The 23,187-nt window shown below is 42.6% G+C and overlaps 1 protein-coding gene across 1 annotated transcript in view; it reads left to right on the top strand.

The window, feature by feature from the left end:
* The window catches only part of NALCN (sodium leak channel, non-selective), a 270,853-nt gene that overhangs the window by 154,205 nt on the left and 93,461 nt on the right, over positions 1-23,187 (top strand). The window contains exon 15 of the mRNA XM_061133830.1: positions 2,181-2,255. Coding sequence (XP_060989813.1) covers positions 2,181-2,255 — 75 coding nt within the window. The remainder of the gene's footprint in view (positions 1-2,180; positions 2,256-23,187) is intronic.

Below are 23,187 nucleotides of genomic sequence, written 5' to 3'. Positions count from 1 at the left end.
AACTTGGCAAATGCAACAAAAGGGGTGGGCATCTACTTTTTCACAAAGGCAGGCCCCATTTCTAAAGTACCTGCTCTTAACACTTTCTCAGTATTTCTTTTTGTGCACACTTGCTCTTCTGCCATGTGCTGTGCTTAGTCGCTCAGTGGTGTCCGACTCTCTGCACCCTCATGGACTGCAGCCCGCCGGGCTCCTCTGTCCATGGGATTCTCCAGGCAAGAATACTGGAGTGCGTTGCCATGCCCTCCTCCAGGGGATCTTCCCAACTCAGGGATCGAGCCCAGGTCTCCTTCATTGCTTGCAGACTCTTTAACCATCTGAGCCACCAGGGAAGCCCAAGAATAGTGGGTAGCCTATCCCTTCTCCAGGGAATCTTCCTGACTCAGGAATTGAACCAGGGTCTCCTGCATTGCAGGAGGATTCTTTACCCTCTGAGCCACCAGGAAGCCCACACTTCTAATACATATATACTTACTTAATATTGTAAGCAGTTTTTTTTTTTTTCTATTTTGCTAATTTCTTTTCTTTTTTTTTTTTTCATTTATTTTTATTAGTTGGAGGCTAATTACTTTACAATATTGTAGTGCTTTTTGTCATACATTGACATGAATCAGCCATGAATTTACATGTACTCCCCATCCTGATACCCCCTCCCACCTCCCTCTCTACTCGATCCCTCTGGGTCTTCCCAGGGCACCAGGCCTGAGCACTTGTCTCATGCATCCCACCTGGGCTGGTGATCAGTTTCACCCTAGATAATATACATGTTTCAGTGCTGTTCTCTCGAAACATCCCACCCTCGCCTTCTCCCACAGAGTCCAAAATTCTGTTCTGTACATCTGTGTCTCTTTTTCTGTTTTGCATATAGGGTTATCGTTACCATCTTTCTAAATTCCATATATATGCATTAGTATACTGTATTGGTTTTTTATCTTTCTGGCTTACTTCACTCTGTATGATGGGCTCCAGTTTCATCCATCTCATTAGAACTGATTCAAATGAATTCTTTTTAATGGCTGAGTAATATTCCATTGTGTATATGTACCACAGCTTCCTTATCCATTAGTCTGCTGATGGGCATCTAGGTTGCTTCCATGTCCTGGCTGTTATAATCCTATACACTAACAATGAGAAAACAGAAAGAGAAATTAAGGAAACAATACCATTCACCATTGCAACAAAAAGAATAAAATACTTATGTGTAAGCAGTTTTCAATACTGTTGGAATTCATGAGTGTATTAGTTATCTGTTTCTCTATGACAAATTATGAACAACTTAGGGGATTGCAACCATAAACGTTTATTAGCTTATGTAGTTGCTACAGGTCGGGAATCTAAGACAGGCTTAGCTGGGTGTTTCTAGCTCAAAGCGTTCCACGAGTTTGCAGTCAAGATTCTGGCTGTGGCTACAGTCATTGGAAGGCTTTACTCAGGCTGGGGGATCTGCTTCTGAGATGGTTCGGTCACATAGCTGCTGGTTGCCACAGGGGCCTCTCCATAGGGCCACTTGCGTGTCCTCAGGAGCTGGCACCTGGCTTCCAGCAGAGTGGGTGAGCCAAGAGTGAGAAAGGTGAGGGCCACAATGCCCCTTACCGCCTAGCCTCATAAGTCACATACAATCATTTCCGTAATCCATTGACTACACAGATCAACCACATTCAACTTGCAAGCGGACTCTCAAGACTGTGAACCAGGAACTCATCTTGGAGACAGTTACCACAATGGACATTTATAGTAGCTGCAATAATTTTACAGTAGGAATCTCTATATCTATATTAGCTATTTACCTGTGGTTAGGTGTTATTTCCAGTATTCCATCTTTATGAATAACTCTTTCAAGCACTTTCGTGTATAAAGATTTTCATCAATACTTCAGATCGTTTTCTTTGGGTATAGTCTTCGGAGTAAGATTGTTGAATTATTTTAGCATTTTCTTAATTTCCATTTTAAATCAGCTTTATAAAGCAAATTAATATTTTATATTGTCTATTTCAGCTAAGAGATGCATTTCCTTGGATGTATTTATGAATATCTTTAAATACCTGTTCAGTGACTCACAACTGCATGTTTAATGCATTCTATATAGCATATACTTTAGGTAAATATTCTAGATCATATCGGTAATATTTTGTTCCTTATGGTGTGTGGGTTTTCTTCATTATTATTTAACCGTTTTATAGATCCTCCTGAGTTTGTTTGTTGCTGTTATTTTGGACAACTTAGAACTTGATGAAGATCTAAAGAAGCTTAAACAAGTAAGTAATGTATGGGGGATTCTTTAAATCAGCATTAAGAAAATAAGGGCAAAACATATGCTTACAGGTGATATTAAGTCTGTTCAAACTTCAAAGCAAAGGTTTTAATAAATTAACACAGTGAGTTGGCAAATGTTTTTCTTTTAAGTTTAACCTTCTCTAATATCAAGAAAGGAAATTTTTATTGCTCTGTAATTATCCTAGGGATATTTTAACATCATTATTTTGAGTAAAATTAAGATGGGCACGGTATAGTAAATTGAATTTAGATTCTCCTTCAGCCATTAAATGAAGGTTGTTTGGAAATGAAATGCCTCAGGGCCAGCTTGCCATTTGGCATAGCTATATGTAATACTTTCGATCATCATCATAAAACTATTAAGCATAAATTTGCCTGACCACTAGACACTAAAAGAGAATTTAGTCCTGGTGCTCAAAGTAGTTATAAGAAATGGGATAGAATAACTGATCAACTGGGTGCCCAGCTGTGTATGAAAACAGATTGGGTGTTATGGCATTGATAATCATTTCCAAAAAATCTCAATGTAAATATGTGAAGATTCTGTTATTGATGGCTGAAAGATTACAGATGTGAATCAATATTCTCATAGTTTTTGTTCCATGGAAAATGTTTGGCTTGAATATTTGACTCTGTCAAAGAGAAGAGACCCTTTGAGAAGCAGAATTTGTGAAGCTGGGGAGCACCTGGATAAATATTCTTGGATCACCCACCTTGGCACTGCATTAGTTGGGATGTTAATAAAGAATATCCCATCTGGAACTTTCGAAGGGCCCCACACATTCAGAATTTTCAAGTTGGATCAAGTTGTCTATTTTTTACAAAGACATCACGTATTTAAATGTCTTGTTGTTATTTATAATCTCAAAATCACTTTAAGCATTTCACCTTTTTACTCTTGTTTATCTCCAAAGTCCATGCTCTTAACCAAGGATAGTCAATCACATAAAAGACAGCAACAACAAAAACCCCATATTTGATGTAAAGATGCTTGCTGTGAGCATATCAAGGAAGAATTTGAATCCTTTCCTATTCTGAGGCTACACAAGCAAATGGTTGTCCAAGTGTGGTGAACCTTTCTTCCAGATCTTTTCAACTTGTAGCAACAGCGATTGGCTCTTCAAATGAGAGTTGGGAAGTTCTTTGTGTTGTTGATGCCTATACTTCTCCTGGCTTCTAGTTGTAGAATAAATATGTGAGCAGCAAGTTCAGAATTGACCAATAGTATAATTAGACACAACCAATAAATATGCACTGCTGTAAAACCACTTTAATCCTTGCTTTACAAATCTGGTATTTATTTAAGGATTTAAATGACTTTAATCTGTTATTCCCAAAGAGGAGGATGGGGAAAATGTGAAAAACTTTTGGATTTTCTTAATGTTTCAAGCTCCAGAAAGCACTCTATAGTCCACAATCTTTATTCAGCTTTAACTTCTTTTTTTTTTTTTTCAATCTTTGACCCTTTCCACCAGTTAGTCTGTATATAGCTTCCTATAGCTACATGGACATGAACACGAACTCAGTATAGTGTAGAGGTACAAACTCCAGGAGAAAGTGAGGGAGAAGCAGGCCTGGTGAGTTACAGTCCGTGGTGTTGCCAAGAGTCGTACACAGCCTAGCAACCGAACGACAGCAACTATAGCTACGGTCACAATTGTTGAGCACTGGCTCAGTGCCAGGAACTTTGTATTTTCACCTAGTTAAATTTCACAGCAACCATGTGATGCAGGTATTATTCTTAGTTTCATCTGATAGGTGAGGAAACTAAGGCACAGAGAAGTTAAGCAAGTTGCCTAAGGTCACACAGCCAATAAGCGGCAGCGTTTGGATTTGAACCTGGGCTGTTTGGACCAAAAGCCCAGACTCAACCTCTACACTGTACTGAGTCACAAGAAAGCTGTATAAATGCCGACCATGAGTCATGGTGTGCTGGAGGCTCACTCATAGGACTGTTAATAACTTGTTGATAAACAATGGTGGTTTAGAGGACACAGAGATCATAATAGCCATGAAATAATTGTTGATGTGATGGATGGTTTCCTGAAGAGTGGAGGTGAATTAAACAATCCAATCACTAAAGCTATGTACAAAGTAGTTGTTTGTTTCCCCTCAAAAAGCAGACGATCTACTCAGAGGCACTGGAGTTGGGACTTTGGCAGAAGGTAAGAGCTGCGACGTTTACCGTTCACTCCTCTGATGGCAGACACTGTCCAGAGCTCCTCCAGCCTCAGGAACCTTCTGGAACAGTGACCCTCCTTAGACACAGATATAATGTGCTTGGAACATATTAACAGTTTAGAAAGGCTGCTAGAGGCTGTTACTGTATTTTATTATGATCGTGGTAAAAGCAATTGTGTTAAAATATATGTTGACTCATGGACATTTTTCACGAGTCATAGAAGCCAGTATGAGCCACCTTTAAAATGGAGAAGTTAAATATGAAATATCGAACGGGGCTACGAGAGAGAAAGTTGGTCCTTGTGCTTGGGAAGAGATTATGTCCCCAGGGGTGGACAGGTTGGGAGACAATGGTAGAAAGCTGAACAGTGTAGTGAAGAAACTAGGATGGGAGAGAAGAAGAAAGAAGTGAAGACGTGAACAAGGAAAGCATCCAAGAGATGAAACTGAAGGAAAGAGCACAGACTGTGAATCCCAGCCTGTGATAAACGGGGAGAAGCGTGACTGAATCCTAAGTCAGACTGCCCTCTAGCCAAGGACACCCCTGCAGGGAGAAGCTCCCCGAGGAGCAAGAACAGTCCGCAGGATCCATTGTGGTGGAATCAGATTCTTCTTAAGTAGAAACATGGTTCTTACCTTTCCTTCTTATTTTCTGAAGTCTCCTCCTTGCCCTTTTGGACAGTGGTTTCCGGACAGGGATGCTAAGCCCTGGGACTCTTCAGGGCAAACATGGGACCAACAGCTTTCCTTGACACCTCGGGAAACCTAAAGGGAATTGTGCATTTATCCAACCAAAATGCCAACTTTAAAATACTTTTAGCTGGAAGTTTGCTAGGCAGCAACACTGCACCCTAATGCTCAGAAGCCTCTTCCTATATGCTCTTCTTCAAGGAAAAAGAAGCAACATTGAATTATTTATTGCTTCATAAAGGCATTTGGATAGAAGAATTTTTTTTTTTAAGATGGGATTCTGAGGGCAATAATAAAAAGGCTCCTTGGAGATGACTTTTGATGAGTTCTGATATAAATGCTCACCCCCAGGCCACCCTTCTCTGTGACATTACCAATGTTGGGCCTTTACAGCAGCTCATATAGCTCTTCCTTTGTCACTCTTCGAAATAAATAATGTTCTGAAAACTCATGCCAGTTATGCATCTGCATAAAATTTATCTATTGCTTTCCTAGCAGCAGTATCACCAGAGCAATTATTTCCTGGCTGCCATAATTTATGTGACCCTGTTTCTAATTAAATAGAGACCATGATTCTCTTTTTAGCATTCCCAAAACCAAATACAGGACCTGGAGATAGATAGAAATAGAGAAATATATAATTTTTTTTTTACATAAGATCAGAAAATTGACTAGAAATGAGATTGAGAATGTATAATTTGGCAGCTGAGGAGTCAAATCAATTTGCACAGAGGCTGAAAAACCCCGTTGACCTACCGCTGTCCTCTAAAGAGCAAGCCGTAGTAGACAATGACCTTGGTGCTCAATGATATAGCAAAAATGCTGGAGAACGTAGGTGGAGTTTTGCAAACTTTGAAAATGAAGAGAGTTCTTGCAGCTTTAACGATTTTTGCAAATTCAGTGCAAGACAGATATATAAAGTGTTCTCTTTTAAGCAGTAGAAAATTCATTAAACTATGAGAAAAAAAAAAAAAAAAACCCATAGAGAAGCCTCAGGGAAAGACTCATTGAAAAAGGAAGTATAGATAGTCTGTCTAGATTAAATCCAACGCTCTGAAATTAAAACTGTTTCCCCAGCTCTGTATTAAGTCCCACGTGAGCTCAAGCTTGATATTATTTGATCTTTGATGGCGTCGTGTCCAAGACATAGTTGAGGGTAGACATGTAAAGAAGCTTCTCTGTCTTATTGGTTATCCTTTTAAGAAAAACAGCAGAAATCTTAATGCTATTTAAACGTGAGCTCTGAGTTAGTCTTTCTCCGTAGTCTTCAGTTCAGTTCAGTCACTCAGTCGTGTCCGACTCTTTGCGACCCCATGAACCACAGCACACCAGGCCTCCCTGTCCATCACCAATTCCCGGAGCCCACCCAAACCCATGTCCATTGAGTCAGTAATGCCGTCCAACCATCTCATCCTCTGTCATCCCCTTCTCCTCCTGCCCCTAATCTTTCCCAGCATCAGGGTCTTTTCCAATGGGTCAGTTCTTCGCATCAGGTGGCCAAAGTATTGGAGTTTCAGCTTCAACATCAGTCCTTCCAATGAACACCCAGGACTGACCTCCTTTAAGATGGACGGGTTGGATCTCTTGTTTGGGGGCTTTTGTGTGCATCTGTGTCTTACCTCCTGTATTGAAGTCCTTCAGGATTCAGGGAGACAAGTCGTGGTCAGAGGATCCACTCAGCTAAGCCCTGATCGCTGTCTTCTGGCTTCACAGAAGCAGAAAGTAGAGTGGTGGTTTCAGGGGGACAAAGAGGACTTCTTGTTGTGGTTCAGTGGCTACAGGGTTTTTAGTTTTCAAAGATGAGGAAATCCTAGAGACCTTTGGTACACAGTGTGAATGTACTTAACACTACTGAACCGTACCCTTAAAGAGCAGCTTAGACGGTAAATGTTATGCCATGTGTTCCTGACCACAGTTTTTTAAAAATTTTAATAAAAAGTTGGTCACCATACTGGTAAGGTGGTGAGAGCAGACTCGGGGGTTCTGACGGTGCAGAAGTTGGGTTAAAGAAGATGAGTGGGACTTGCCTGGCAGTCCAGGGGTTAAGACCTCCCCTTCCAATGCAGGGAATGTAGGTTCAATCTCTGATCTGGGGCTGAGATCCCACATGCCTCATGATTGAAAAACCAAAACATTAAAAAAAGCAGTTTTGTAACAAATTCAAGGAAGACTTTAAAAATAGTCCACAACAACAACAACAAAAAGATGAGGGGGGTGATGACAGCTAAGAAAGTAAAGACGAATTGCTAACTTTTTCCTCTCAACTTCTCATACTCCAAGTTTCCAGACAGACCACTGGGTTACTGACCGATTCTTCATTTTTTTAGCTATCTGAACATCATTTACTATGGTGCTACCCAACAGATTTTTTTTTCCACTGAATATTTGTATGACAGTTGGAAATCACATGCAACTGGAGGCATCCAGTATCTAGGATCCCTGCTGCTCAACTGCCCAGGGCCAAAGGATGAATATTCCGAAGAAGCTATAAATTGTCCGTGGTTGAGAGTTGGTAAACTCAGAATTTTACTCGAAAGCTTCAGTGTAACCCAACTCCACATGAAGCCACTGTCAAGCTTTTGGTCAGGGATGACTCTTTCTTGGGCTTCCCTGATGGTTCAGACGGTAAAGAATCTGCCTGTAATGCAGGAGACCTGGGTTCAATCCCTGGATTGGGCAGATCTCCTGGAGAAAAAGGGAACGGCTCCCCACTCCAGTATTCTTGCCTGGAGAATTCCATGGACGGAGTTGCCTGGTGGGCTACATACAGGCCATGGGGTTGCAAAGAGTCAGACATGACTGAGTGTCTAAGTACAGAGGAGATTAAGAGATACAAACTAACATGTGTGAAATAAATAAGCTAGGACAATCTATTGTACAGCAAAGGGAATTTGGCCAAGATTTTATAATAACTGTAAAAGTGAAATATAACCTTTAAAAATTGTGAATCATTGTGTTGTATAACTGAAACGTATATAATATTATAAATCAACTATACCTCAATTTAAAAACGGAGAGAGATAACAGCCTAGAAATCAAGAAGTCAATACAAAAATGGGGAAACAGCTAAAATTCCAAATGGAATTTTGGCTTTCAAAGGTAATAGTCAGGGATCCAGGAAGTCAAAACAAAACAGACAAGGTACCTATGAAAATTGGTGTCCTCCTAGTTTGAGTTGAATTATGTCCCCTAAAAAGATACATTGAAGCTCTAATTCCCAGGACCTATTAATGTGACCTGATTTGGAAATAGGGCATTTGAGTTGAAATCAGGTTAAGTCGAGGTCATTAGAGGTGGCTTAGATAGTAAAGAATCTGCCAGCAATGCTGGACACCTGGGTTCAGTCCCTGGGTGGGGAAGATCCCCTGGAGAAGGAAATGGCAACACACTCCAGTATTCTTGCCTGGAGAATCCCATGGACAGAGGAGCCTGGGGTCCTGCAGTCCATGGGGTGGGTCGCAGAGGCGGGCATGACTGAGTGACCAGCAACACTAATCCACTATGACTGGTGTCCTTACAAAGAGGAGAAGAGGGGGCTCACAGACAGGGACTGGAGTGAAGCGTGTACGAGCTAAGGAATGCCTGGGGTGTGGACCATCTCCAGAAGCTACGAGAGTCTTGGGACAGACCTTCCCTCAGAACCTTCAGAAGGAACCAAGTCTGTAGACACGTGGATTTAGGGTTTCCAGCCTCCAGACCTGAGACAGTACATGTCTGCTATTCCAAGCCTCTAGTTTTGGATACTCGGTTATGGCAGACCTTGGAAACTAAAGCACCTCCCGGCCTCGAGAATAGAGGACCTCTTTCTGCCTCCGCAAGGTGACAGAGCTGAGCGACAATGGGTCCTCCTGGAGTGTTGGGCAGCTTTCACCAACCAAGAGCAGCTTTCTCAACAGCTGGACTTATTTTCTTTTGCCCCTAACCGAACAACTCCCGCAAGAGTAAATTTTGTAAATGTGAGACTTTCCTGGAAGAAAGGTTACACTGAGCCCTTCCAAAATTTCATTCCCTGTGGGATCGACCCAAACCAGATCACTTTTAGAGACTGTTGTTTTCAGAAACCTTGCTCTGGGACTTCCCCGGTGGCCCAGTGGTTAAGACTCTGCCTTGCAATGCAGGGAGTGTAGATTCAGCCTCCAATCAGGGAACTAAGATCCCTCATGCCACTAGGCAATAAGCCCATGCACTGCATCTAAGATGATGAGGCAGCTTAAGAAAAAATGAAAGAAGGAAACTTTGTTCTTTGCCTCATCACCTGGCACTCAGGACGTTTAATAAGATAGCTCTGGTCTCTTCTGACATTGAACAAACATAAAACGACATGCCTAAGCCTGTTTGGGCTTCCCTGGTAACTCAGCTGGTAAAGATCTGCCTGCATTGCAGGAGACCCAGGTTCGATCCCCAGATTGGGAACATCCCCTGGCAAAGGGAATGGCAACTCACTCCAGTGTTCTTGCCTGAAGAACCCCATGGACAGAGGAGCCTGGCGGGCTGCAGCCAAGTTTACATTGATGACTTGTTGGATGTATCAGTCTGTGGCTGTGCTAGTTTAGAATTACTCTTATTATAGTTTTATCACAGCACTCTGCAAGATAATCTCTCAATTTTTAAAGTAAGATTTGGAAGGAAAATGGATACAAACCAGGCAAGAGGCTTACTCTTCAGCATGCCCGGTCCCCAGCCCAGCCGTGGAGATGCTCTCTCACTTTGCTTTCTTTAATCAAGAGAACAAAAATTTTAAACGCCAACAGCACTTTTTCTCATCAGATCCTTTCACAGGCAATGGGAAAGCGGATTATTATGGTTCTAAGAAAAAAAGTGACAATTGGTTTCAATTTAATGCAATGTCTGGCTGTCACTGAATTGCAGAAAGACTTTTGGTAGCTGCGTTCAGACTTGTTTGAGGAACGAGGTGGTGAGTTTTGTCCTCTGTATGCCTAAACATGGGACACGAGGTATCATTATTGCCTTGATGTCTTCAGGACTCAAGTTTCACACAGCCCTTCTGTTCTTTGTTCCAAGAAGCACATTTACTTGTCCATTCTACCCAGAGCATTTCTGTTCACTGCGTGTTCATTCAATTCCTTTAATCTTCAAGTCCCTACTACGTGTACAACACTGGGCCAGGCATGAAAGAGACAAGAATAAACAGGTAATTCTCTGCCCTAATGGAGCTGAGGGCCTAGTGGAGGAATTGGACATAAACCACATAATCGAAGCAGTGGATAGATGTTTATAATGTGAGATGAACTTTCTGCAGAGAAGAACAGCATTTGAATGAGGAGTTCCTAGAAAACTTGGACCCAGATGGGGGACAGGGAGGTGGGGAAGGAGAAGGAGACACTTAGGTTGAGCTATGAAGAAGGAGCAGCGGTGAACCTCATGGAGATGTAGCTATTGGGAGGGGACGAAAGAACATTCCAGAGAGAAGGAAACATGTCCAGTGTGACCCCGGAAAAAAGTGGTGTAAAGTGAGTGTAGAAAAGTAAGTGGGGCTTAGACCACACGGAGCCTGGAGAGAAAGGCCAAGAACTTTTCCCTCTGCCCCCAGAACAGTAGGGAGCCCCTGGAGGCTTTTTGGATGGGAGGCAGTGTGAACTGGAGAGCTATTTGGGAAGCAGAATCAGCAGGGACTTAGTGAGTTTGTGGGTGGAAGGACATATATGAGCGTCTCAAGGATGACTCCTGGCTTCATGTTCATCTCCTTGGATGGATGACAGTATCATTCACAGAACCAGGAAACATTAGCAGAGAGAAGATCATCACCCAGTCTTGAGCTGGTATGAGTGAGACTCTGAATGGAGAGACCTAATGTTTGGTTGCATGTATCAGTCTTGAGTTTAGGAGTGAGGGCTGGCTGGCTCGAGATACACATAGGGATGTCCCTGATCATTCTCAGCTGTTTATCCAGAACCTGCCATGAGCCAGACATGTGTTCTAGGCACGAGAGATATGTCAGCAAACAAACCAGACAGAAATCCCTGACCTTTTTGATGCTTCAGTCCTGGAGACCTTCTCTGTATTGGCATGATAGTGGAAGGTGTCGATCTGGATGAGATTGTAGAGGGTCGGGGGTTGGGGGGCGTTCTGCATCCTTAAGGGGAAGACAGAGCTTCCCTGGTGGCTTAGATGGTAAAGAATCCGCCGGCAATGCAGAGACCCAGGTTCGATCCCTGGGTTGGGAAGATCCCCTGGAGAAGGAAATGCAACCCACTGCAGTATTCTTGCCTGGAGAATTCCATGGACAGAGGAGCCTGGCGGGCTATCGTCCAGGGGGTTGCAAAGAGTCCTGCATGACTGAGTAACTAAGACAGAAGGGAAGACAAGGCTTAGTGATGCTGGTGCTTTGCCCCTCGAGTCCAGCTCTTTGCAGCCCTATGGACCATAGTCCACCAAGCTCCTCTGTCCATAGGGTTTTCCAGCAGGAATACTGGAGTGGGCTGCTATGCCCTTCTCCAGGGGATCTTCCCGACCCAAGGACCGAACCCCTGTCTCTTAAATCTCCTGCACTGGCAAGCAGATTCTTTATCATTAGTGCCACCTGGGAAGCCCTTAGGGAAATATAAATAATACATCTTTCTTTTTGTCTCATGTAAATTTTGACTTTTTGTTCTGTTACAAGTAACACTTTCTCTGTCTCAGGTTCAGCCTCCTAAGGGGAGACGGTCTGATTGGTCCAGCCTTGGTCTAGTCAACATCATTCCTTGCAGGCAGGAATTTTGTATCTCTGCCTCTCAATGCTGGTCAGCCTTACAGAGAGCCATCAGTTCTGAACAGGGTAGATCCAGACCAGACCACAGAGAGGGCCACCCTGAAATGTGGCCCGTTTCCTAAGACAGTGCTTTGTCCTCCTAACTCTCCATCCTGGCCTCTGCTCTGGAGGAGCTGGACCCCAAAGAAGGAGATGTGAGCAATGAAAGAAGAGACCTTGTCCCATTCCCAGTTTAGACCTGAAGTCACACTTGTAGCTCAGAGAAGGTGGGCATGGAGGTGGGAGAGCGGGAGTGAGGCTTGAATCAGGTGTGAGTCTGGACTGCATTGGACTGACTTTTCACAACCAAAAGTGGCCAGGAAGCCATGGCGTTTATCTAAGAACAGCGGCCAGTCTTTTTCTTGATTCATACTAGAGCGTTAGTGGTTTCATTGTGGGCCTTTCCTTAGATTCTACCCGCTGCCCTTGTTCAGCAGCAGACACGGTGGAGGCAGGGCATGGCTGGCATCATCACAGCCTTATGACTATTGAACATTTTCTTCTCTGATATTAAAAGAATGACTTATTATTAAGAAATGAGAAATGTATATGTTGTTATTTTATTTGATGTTACCCCTACTTCCATGTTATTTTACGTGAAATATGCTAATGTGTTTTCATAGTGCATCTAATAAGCCCTTTTAATCAAAGGATGCAAAATTGAACAACTCCACAATCTACCACAGGCGTACTCATGAATAGCACTTACAAAAGGCATGGTGGTTGCCTGAAACGAAATTCCTTATGCAGACAGTGTGTGAGTTGAGTTCAAGACCCCAATGTAGAGACTCCAGGACAAAATGTGTGTCTTCCAAACCTCCAGTGTAAAGTGCGGGGTTTATTCTATGGTAAATATCATCACTGCTACTAGTTACCTGCCAACTAAGGCAGAACACATAGAAAAGTTTATGGAGATAATGAGAGCCAGATTTCACACAGTCAGAAAAAGAATTTGGTTGCTAAGTTGTGTCTGACTCTTCTGTGACCCCATGGACTGTAGCCCAGCAGGCTCCTCTGCCCATGGGATTCTCTAGGCGAGAATACTGGAGTGAGTTGCCATTTCCTTCTCCAGGGGATCTTCCCGACCCAGGGATTGAACCCAGGTCTCCTGCATTGGCAGGTGGATTCTTTACCGCTGAGCCACCAGGGAAGCCTGAGAAAAAAGTTACAGATAAGCAAAGGGAAAATGCCAGATGAATTCTCTGGCACAAACTTAGAGCAGGAGTGTCAGCATGAACTCAGTTTATTGCAAGATGGGACGTAAATACATAGATGCTTAGGTGGAAACATAGCTACATCAACAGATATAGAGACACATAGCTATGATACATAGACACAATGATGGATACATACATAAATAAGTAGATACTAAATACAGCTATATGTGTATACAAGAGCTCATATACATATGTATATTTCCTAGCTCTTTCCTCTGGGTGAGTCCAGAAGCAGTGGCATGCCAGTAATATCAAGAAAACCCAGTCCTAAGACTCTTGTTTCTAAAAATCATTCTCCAGTAAAAGAAATCAATATTCTTTGGAGAAGTGGCTGATTCTCAAGCTGAGGCAGGGAAAACACAAGATGAGACTTAAGTATTTTTGTGGAGCCAGAAAGTAAGGAAGAGCTTAAACATACACACATGGGTGTCAAGATATGACAGTGAAATATAGTGTGGAATCCTGGATGGGATTCTGAAACAGAAAAAAAAAAAGAAAAGAAAAGACATTCATGCAAAATCTGGGAAGTTCCAAAGAAATTCTGCATTTTGATTCAAAGTAGTCAACCAAGATTAATTTTTTGGTTTTGATCAATGTCCATGCTAACAGGAGAAACAACTGGGTCAAGGGTGTACAGGAACTCTGTATTATCTTTGTAACTGTTATGTAAGTTTAAAATTATTTCAGAATAAAGAAGTTTTTTAATGAGATTAGGATTTTCTATGGAAAGGTCTAAAAACACAACATACAGTCATAAACTGACTGGTCTGTTGTCCTGTTCAAGAATCAATACGTTTGTGAAGCTTTATACCACAGTTACGTTGTATAGAATATTTATAGTCAATTATAATTTTTTTATCTTACAAAGTTGGAAGCATAGTCTTCATCAGGAACAAAATACTTTTTTATGAGTTTGTTTCTGATGGAAAGTCTGATGTGGCTTGTCATTTCTCCTCTTCATCTTAATAACATAGCTCATCTGAAATCAGAAGAGTCGTCTGTGCTGGTTAGCCTGACTGATTCTGTATTGTAAAGAACCTAAGGAAAGGGTAACCAAGTGATAAAAAATACCACAAACGGGCCCCGTCAGCTTGTCTGTGGGCCACACTTTGCCGCCTTTTTTGTTCCTCGTCTCATCACTGTTGTGTATCATTTGTGTGCAGGTGTCCAGTACCAGGCCATGGGGCCACAAAGAGTCCTGCCCTTAATTAAAACTTGTCAGCTTAATAGAGGAGAGATACACAGAACTGGGCAGTTTCAGTGTGAAGCCCTGAGTGCTAGGGTGGAAGACCCAAGGAAGGAAGACGTGCCTCCCTCAGGTTGGAGGCAGGTCGAAAAGATGTGTCTAAAAATAATGAATCAGATTTTATTAAGAAAGTGGGGAAACACATTTCATATGAAAGAAATAGCAGGTACCAAACTGCAGAAATAAAAACACATCTATTGCTTGAAAATGTTATTTTGATGGGATAGTCTGAAATAATGTTTGGAAGCTAAAGTTCTGGGGACTTCGCTGGCAGTCCAGTGCTTAAGAATCCTCCTTCCAAGGCAGGGGACGTGGGTTTGACTCCTTGTCAGGGAACTAAGGTCCCCCCTGCCACAGGGCACCTAAGCCCACATGCTGCGATGAAGACTGGCATAACCTCCTCCTATCCAAAAAGCTGAAGTTCTGGAACCTCAAAGGTTGTGGCCAAGCCCCAGTGAGCACCCCTTCTAGCTGTCTGACCTTCGGGAACAGATTTGAGCTCCTTGGTCCTAGGGGTCCTCACCCATAACATAACAGAACTAATTATGGTACTTACATCAGGGGGCTAAGTACTTACATTGAGGACTAAAGCGGGTTAGTAAATGAGGCGATAACAAAGTGTTCAGCAGAGTATCTGCACACGTTTACTATTTCAAGTAGCCATTGTTATTCTGAGAAATCGTCCTAGAGGAGATGGTTTGGGAAAGCTCTATTATAGTTAACCAAGTGTGGAAGGAAAGTGTATTGCGGGTGTTGGGAAGGTGTACTCTAAGGCAGGAACCAGAAATAAAACTGCAGGGGGGACATACAAACCAGTATTGTTAGAGAGTAAGGGCAAGGCGTGAGGGGATGCTTTAAGCCATGCTGAGATCAGAATTTCTTCTCTACACAACCAGTCCATCCTAAAGGAAGTCAGTTCTGAATATTCATTGGAAGGACTGATGCTGAAGCTGAAGCTCCAATACTTTGGCCATCTGATGGCAAGAGCCGCCGACTCATTTGAAAAGACCCTGATGCTGGGAAAGATTGAAGGCGGGAGAAGGGGACAGCAGAGGATGAGATGGTTGGATGGCATTGCTAACTCAATGGACATGAGTTTGAGCAAACTCCAGGAGATGGTGAAGGACAGGGAAGCCTGGCGTGCTGTGGTTCATGGGGTCGCAAAGTATCTGACACAATTGAGCAACTGAACAACAGCAAAGAGCAACGTAGTTGATGATCCTTGAATTCCTTGAGGATCTAGGAACAAGATGGTGTTTCTTCCTTAGCTGTTCCGTAAGATCAATTTAAAGGGACAGATGAAGTGCAAGCCCAGCTAGGAGGGCAGAAGGGGTGACCGTGAGTGGTTTTAACCTGGTCAACCAAGTGACCACTTGACTCACCAACATGGAACTGTTGGTGGCTCCATCAGAAGCAGACCACTGAGGGTGGGAGAGACATGGGGCTCAAGAGAGGATGCAGGGAGGTTATTGCAGAGGAGCCGAGTAGATGGTAAGCAAGTTTCAAGAAGCAAGTTTGAAAAAAGCAGGGAGAAGAGAGAGGAACACAAGCTCAGGAGAAATGTTTGCTTTTCTCTATTTTTTTTTTCCTAGCCATGCCTCTCAGCATGTGGGATTTTAATTCTCCTACCAGGGATCAAACCCATGCCTACTGCCTTGGAATCATGGAATCCTAACTGCTGGACCACCAGGGAATTCTCTTTCCTCTATTTTCATTTTTTAAGCCAAGATTCTTAAGAAAATAAATTAGTCCACATAGGGAAGGAGAAGAAATTGGAGCGAGTGGGAACGGGTGAGGTGGTCCCAGCCTGGCTGGAGGAGGGGGTCTCCAGCATGCGTGTTGCCCCCTCTTCATTTAGCCCCCTCACTGAGATGAGACCATTTTCACGTCGAGCCGGCGGTTGCTGGGGCTTGGTGATAACTTTAGTTTTTATACCACATTTCCCTTGAGTAATTCAAATTACAGGCAATATGCTATCTCACTTATATATCTGGCATTTATATAAAAGAATGAAGATCCTCATTTTTCATTTGAGCACATTGAAATCCAAAGCAGCTAAGGGATTATAGAACAAAACAAAAATTTAAATCTACATCTTCTTACTTTTTTACTGATAGACTATGCTATCTCCAATATTTTCTAAAGCAAATTAGGGAGGACAGTTGCACACAAAAATATATCTTCTGAATTCCCTTGGGTCTGGGGTTTTTTCCCCCTATTACTCATTGAATATTCATCTTGTAACAAGAACCAAGCGTCTAGTTTACATGGAGCTCTAATGTAATTTCATTTGAAGTAGAGCAAAAAAAAAAAAAAAAAGACCCTGCATTTTTTATCATAGTAAACCTGTTTCTGTGACTCAGTAAATTCCCTAATGGAAACAGCTGTGTCCTGGTTGAATAACACAAGACAGATAAAAAGTAAAAGAGAGGTGTTTGGGACCTGGAGGAAAAAACATACAAAAGCAAACTGTATTCATTATTGCTGTCTCAAGGAAACCTCTCATTCCATTAATAAGATTTTAAGGGACAATGATATTAATATAAGGAAAACATCCATTCAGCATAATTTGGTTTTCTAGCTTTTTAATAGTTTTCTTTCTGTTAGTAACTTGCTAACATTTCCTGCAAGCTTAGTCTTGTTGGAAATAGTACCTCTATTACTGCACCAAGAACTTTCTGCAAGGTGTTTAAAGCCTATAAGTTCTTAGGTTCAGAGCAAGTTCTTTCAAGAGCTTGAAAATGAATGAAATGCCCACTGTGCAGCTTAGGGATGTCATTGCTGTTGTTGTTCAGTGACTAAGTCGTGTCTGACTCTTTGTGAGCCCGTGGACTGCAGCAAGCCAGGCTCCTTTATCCTTCACCATCTCCTGGAGTTTGCTCAAACTCATGTCCCTTGAGTCAGTGATGCCTCCAACCATCTCATGCTTAGCCGCCCCCTTCTTCTTTTTGCTTCAGTCTTCATCAGGGTCTTTTCCAATGAGTAGGCTCTTCGCATCAGGTGGCCAAAGAATTAGAGCTTCAGCATCAGTCCTTCCAATGAATATTCAGGGTTGATTTTCTTTATGATTGACTGATAGAGACATTAATTTTTTTAAAAAATGTTTGCTCAGTACTACCAATAGAGCATCTGCAGTTTGGGTTGTAAAATCACAAAAACAAAATAGCCAGAGAAACTTCCTTGAAGAGTATCAGTTTGTGCTTTAGGAAGAGTCTCCATTGTGAATTACTGAGTCATGCATCAATCCAGAAAAGCCAGCAAAAGCCATTGTGGAAAGAAGCAAAGAGAATTCTGCTTTGATTTACTCAGGTGACACAGAGGAGCCTTCCTCCAGACTGAGCAAAATCTGGTCCTTGTTCATATCTGGAAGAGCCACAAAATACTCTTCAGTTACATTAACCCTCAGATCTATCCACATTTTTCAAGCCAGCATGGACTAGATTTTCAAATGAGAAGCTTCCCCAAGCCTGAATGCTTTTTAAATTGTTTTCTTATAGAAAATCACACCAAACATTAGAAAAAAAAATTTATTTAACGTAATCCTTCAATTCAGTTATTTGTTGCTGCATTCAGACAGGCACTGAAACCGAATAATGCTTGAATATTTTAACAGAAGAAAGTCCAGGCTGAAATATGGAAGATTTAAGCAATGAGGCAGAACAGGGTGTGTGTTATGCAGACCAATTACTCCCAACTCTCTTGAGAAGCACAAGTAAAGGAAAAAGGCTTTCAGCCGCCCAATGTGCAATGATATCTCAGCAAGACAGATGCTGAGCCATAGAATAGCACTGAGCTGAGATGATTTATATTTTTTTTTAAAGCTCAAGATTTGAAATTTTTTCCTTTGATTCTAATTTCCTTTTTGCAAAATGTCTTTTTTTTTTTCAAGTCATGTGAGTCTGTTGCAAAGCTATCGTGTAGTCTATCTGCTCCAGCCAGACTTCGTGCTCAGTTGAAACCATTATAACCTCCTTCCTTTGGACTGTTCCTTGCATTAGGTTTTTCAATATAGAGAAAAAAATCCTGGGATTCTTTGCGCTATGTTTCTTCTGTTCAAGAATCATAATCTTTCAAATAATTTTTAAGCAGAAATTTACAATTGCAAACACTGTATGTTAAGGTCTGTAATAATATAGTATGATGATCTTAAATTATTACCCAGTATATCCAACATAATCCGTATTATTCACTCATTTGCGTCAAGGTAAATTTAATCTTGGAAAATCTGTGCTTACATGCAGAAGGGGGAAGAAGTTGGATAAAAGCTAGAATACCATTTTATCACATATTAAAGAAACTTTACAGTAGCTTCAAAATACTATGAAACACATCCCTTTATCCTGGCTGCCTCATCCCCCTCCGTGGCCCATTCCTTCCACATACGCACACCCTCTAATACCATCTTACGCTTTCTTCTTTTTATTTTGTTGTAACTCAGTCCTGATCGTGGGCTAGTGAAGAAGAAATGGTCAAGGTAATGGAGGTTAATAGCAGTGAAGTAAGAATTAAATGGTTGTGCTCAAATGCATTATCTGCTCTTAAAAAAAAAACTTTTTACTTTAATATACTTATGCATGCTTGTGTACTAAGTCTCTTCATTCATGTCCAACTCTTGGCGAGCTTGTGGACCGTTGCCTACCAGACTCCTTTATCCATGGGATGCTCCAGGCAAGAATACAAGAGTGGGTTGCCATGCCCTCCTTCAAGGGATCTCCCCAACCCCTCCAGGGATCGAACCCCTGTCTCCAGCATCTCCTGCATTAGGAAGTGGGTTCTTTACCGCTAGTGCCACCTGAGAAGCGAAATAGGCATTTTGCTGAATTTTTACAAATTGAAGCCTCCCAGCACCCAGTTCATGAAATATTGACTGTAGCTTCGAAGCCCCTCCCTGTAACCAATCCAGTCACCAAGCTTCTCCCTCACCCCAGGATCAACACTCTCCGGGTACCAAGCAGATAGACAGACTAGTGCTGCCTGGTGTTTATATTCATGGGATCATTGAGTATGCTCTTGTTTGTTTTATCTGGCTTCCTTTGCTCAGCATTATATTGTGAAATTCATCCTGGTTTTGTGCTTGGATGTTGTTCGTTGGCTCAGGTGTTTCAATGGATCACCGTTTGCTCTTGTCTTCAGGGGCTGATGGGCACATGATGAGTTTAAGCTTGGGACTTTTACAGACAACACTGCTGTGGGTTTGGGAGGGTGTAGCTGTGCTGGGCGTGCACACAGGTCTGGGAGGTGTACGCCCAGGAGAGGATTTGCCCGGCCGCCAGGTGGCCATCTCTTCATCCTTGTTGCTACTGCTTACCTGGAAACAAGAGAAGGAGCATGTGGTCCCCGGTGCTCAGAAAGAGGCCCCTTCTCGCGGGTAGAGGATTCTCATTAGTGCCTCAGCATGAAAGCAGACATGCCCACCGTTCCAGCAGCTGCTCGTCTTTCTCCATCTTATTTATTTTTTTAAAATTTATTTATTTGGCTGCACCGGGTCTTAGTTGCAGCACATGGGATCTTTTCAGTTGCAGCATATAGGATCTAGTTCCCTAACCAGGGATCAAACCTGGGCCCCCTGCATTGGGAGCACAGGGTCTTAGCCGCTGGACCACCAGAGAAGTCCCTCTTTCTCTGTTTTAATTGCTCCTTTAGGCACATCAATGGGGCAGCAATGCCTGATAGTCAACAGGACAGTTTGCATGATCCTGAAGAGCCTTCTGAGTCATCAAAAGATTTTCTCACCTGCTTCTTTTCAGTTTTATGGTGCAATGATCAACTCATGCTGAGTTCAAGCCCGCTTAGTCACAAACAGTTATTCTATTTCTACTCTCTAGAAGGTGCTGTAAAAGCAAATTAAAAGTGGAATCTTACCCTTAAGGAGCTTACAAGCTTTAGGGAGTATAAATAACTCTTAATACAAGTTAGAATGAGATGAGATCCATTTTGAAAACATAGGCATGGGATTATTTTTTAATACTGGTAACCTACATGTATTAAACATTGTATTATAGGATATTTGGTTAAATGTTACAAAATATTATGTGTAAACTTATTCTAAACCTTCCTCTGTTCATCAGTGGCAGACATATGTTCAGGTTAAACACGACAGTCTAATTTTATTCTCTTCTGTAAATCCAGGGACACCTATATTTCACACCAACAAATTTATTCAAGTAGTAAATTTTCTGCTTATCTCTCCATTCTTCAGAATATACCTAAAATCCCTCTCTTTTATTTCCCAGTTATCTGCTGGAGAGTTTAGTTCCACCATCTGATCTGTGTAATTATTTATTCAACAAATGACTGTTTAGCTTCCTTTGTGTCAAATATTGTGGCCGACCCCAGATATGGAATAATGAAAAATTCCCATACAATCCTTGTCCTCTGAGAGTTTCCAGTCTCAGGAAGGACAGATAGAGCATTCAAGTCAGACACTGAAAGTTCAAATGATGCTCCGTGTAGTGGTTTTCACGGCGTCCCCCGCAAACGGATGCCCGCCAGGAGCCTCAGAAGGGGACCTTATTGGGAAATTAGGTTTTTGCAGGTGTAATCAGTTAAGATCATCCCGGTTTAAAGTGAACCCTGATTTCAATGATCGATGTCTTCGTAAGAGAGAAGAGAGGGAGATTCCGGTAGAGAGATAAGGAATCACACAGGCTAAGCGTGACGGGGAGATGCTGAAGTGATGCAGCTTCTGGCCAGGGACCATCGGGGACGGCCAAGAAGCTGAGAGTGAAGGAAGAAGGCTTCCCCGGAGTCTTCAGAGAGGGCATGGTCATGCTGCTCCCCTGGCTCGGGACTTCCAGCCTACAGGGCGCAGAGAGGATCCATTTTTGTTGTTTGAAGCAATTGGGTCTCACAGCAACCTGTTACCACCGTCCTAGGAACCTGGAACAGTGTGTGTTAGGTTGAAGCACAAGAATTCACCGATTTCGTCTGCTCTGACCTACACCAACATGGTAAATTCGTGTGTGCCCTGAGCTTGTGAGGGGGGAAATCTTGGTGATGAGAGAAAGCTTCTTGGGGAATTGCCGATGGAACTGAAATTAGAAAAGCAAGTAGACGTTCTTGAAGAACAAGAGCAAAAAGGGAAGAGAGGAGCTCCCAGGGTGACAGAGGCTCTGGGTCAGACAGAGGCCAGGACACTTTTGAGGAGCTGAAGAGGCAGGCGTGACTGGGATACAATGTGGGCACAGGGCCAGCTGAGGGCTAGACAAGTAAGGACAGGTAAGGACAGGTAACACCAGGTCTGCTGCTGAAGCCTAAAGGCTGGCAGTTTTGTTTGAGAGCAGCGGACCACCGCCGAAGGGTTTAAGGCGGAGGAGAAGATGACTGTGATCACAGATCCGGGATGGATTTGAAGGAGCCAAACCACACGGGGTGTGCAAGGGTGGGCGGGAGCCAGGGGGTGCTTCTGACCAGGGGATCACCAGTAAGGATCCAGAGAATGGGCCAGCTGAGAGGTTTTTAGGAAAAGAGTTCCATGTTTTTGTTCTGATGGCATATCCTGACTAATATACCATCTGCCCTTGTGTCTCTTTGAAGACTTTTAATTCTCATAAAATATGCATCCCACTCCCAGCAGGCCTACAGCTCCAGTGTTGACTAATGTGATCACGTGTAGCAATTCTGCCACCAAGAAGTCTCTAGAAGGAGAAGCAGCACCTTCTTTATTTTTTTCCTAATTTCTCCCTTTTTCCTCACCTTGTGTTCACAACACTTTGTGTATAAGTCAGCTAGAAGGACTATTATATTTTATTGTCGTTATTTATTTCTGTAGCCATCCGTTATAATGCGGGCTCCGTGAGAGCACATGCCGTGTCTTAGTTATCTTTCTGTCTCCAGAACTTAGTATGGAACCTGGCCTATGGGATTTGATTTATAAATGACTGCATCGATGTGTAAATAAATGAGTCAGCAGTCGCATGAATTAAATACTTCATTTCTGCTCTGTCTTCTCAGCCTGTCTTTGGCTTTTTATAATTGCCTTCCTCTCTGGTCTGAGTTAACATATTAGCTGTTTTTCTTTTTCCCCTGGGTGCTCTACTTACCACTACAAATATTTTTCTATGAGTTGTGCCAATAAACTTTTGGAAAACATGTCTCTTGCTCATGCATCTCTGTTTATATATGGAGCCATTTTTCTGATTGCCTGCATCTCCTGGAAATGCTCGCAGGGTTTGTTCTACACCTTGGGGAGCTCATTCTTCATCACTGTTGTTGTCATAACCGTCAAATTACCGAGAGCACACTATGTTCAGTATCCCGCTCAGGGAGGGAGCAGGCGGTGAACAGTGGTGGCCTCTTCCCTAAATGATCCACCGCCAGAGACAGAGAGTCAAAGATGACTCACAAAGCTATAGAAGATATACAAATGGGTAAGGGAAATATTCATATTATATAAAACCAAAAGAACAGTTCCTACAGTGGTTATTCAGTCAATAAGTCATGTCCAACTCTTGTGACCTCATGGACTGCAGCACACCAGGCTTCCCTGTCTTTCACCATCTCCCAGACCTTGCTCACACTCATGTCCTTTGAGTCAGTGATGCCATCCAACCATCTCATCCTCTGCTGCTCCCATCTCCTCTTGCCCTCAATCTTTCCCAGCACCAGGGTCTTGCCCAACGAGTTGGCTCTTCATATCAGGTGACCAAAGTATTGGAGCTTCAGCTTCAGCATCAGTCCTCCCAGTGAATATTCAGGGTTGATATCCTTTAGGATTGACTGGTTTGATCTCCTTGCTGTCCAAGGGACTCTTGGAGGGAGGAAAAAAAAAAGCAAGTTTCCCAAACTAGGAATCAGGAATAGAATCTGCCTGTGGGCTCACAAGCAGT

This window comes from Dama dama, chromosome 30, assembly GCF_033118175.1.
Source record: "Dama dama isolate Ldn47 chromosome 30, ASM3311817v1, whole genome shotgun sequence".
NCBI lineage: Eukaryota > Metazoa > Chordata > Mammalia > Artiodactyla > Cervidae > Dama > Dama dama.
Note: the sequence above shows the minus strand (reverse complement) of the source record. Positions and strands in the feature narration are given on the sequence as shown.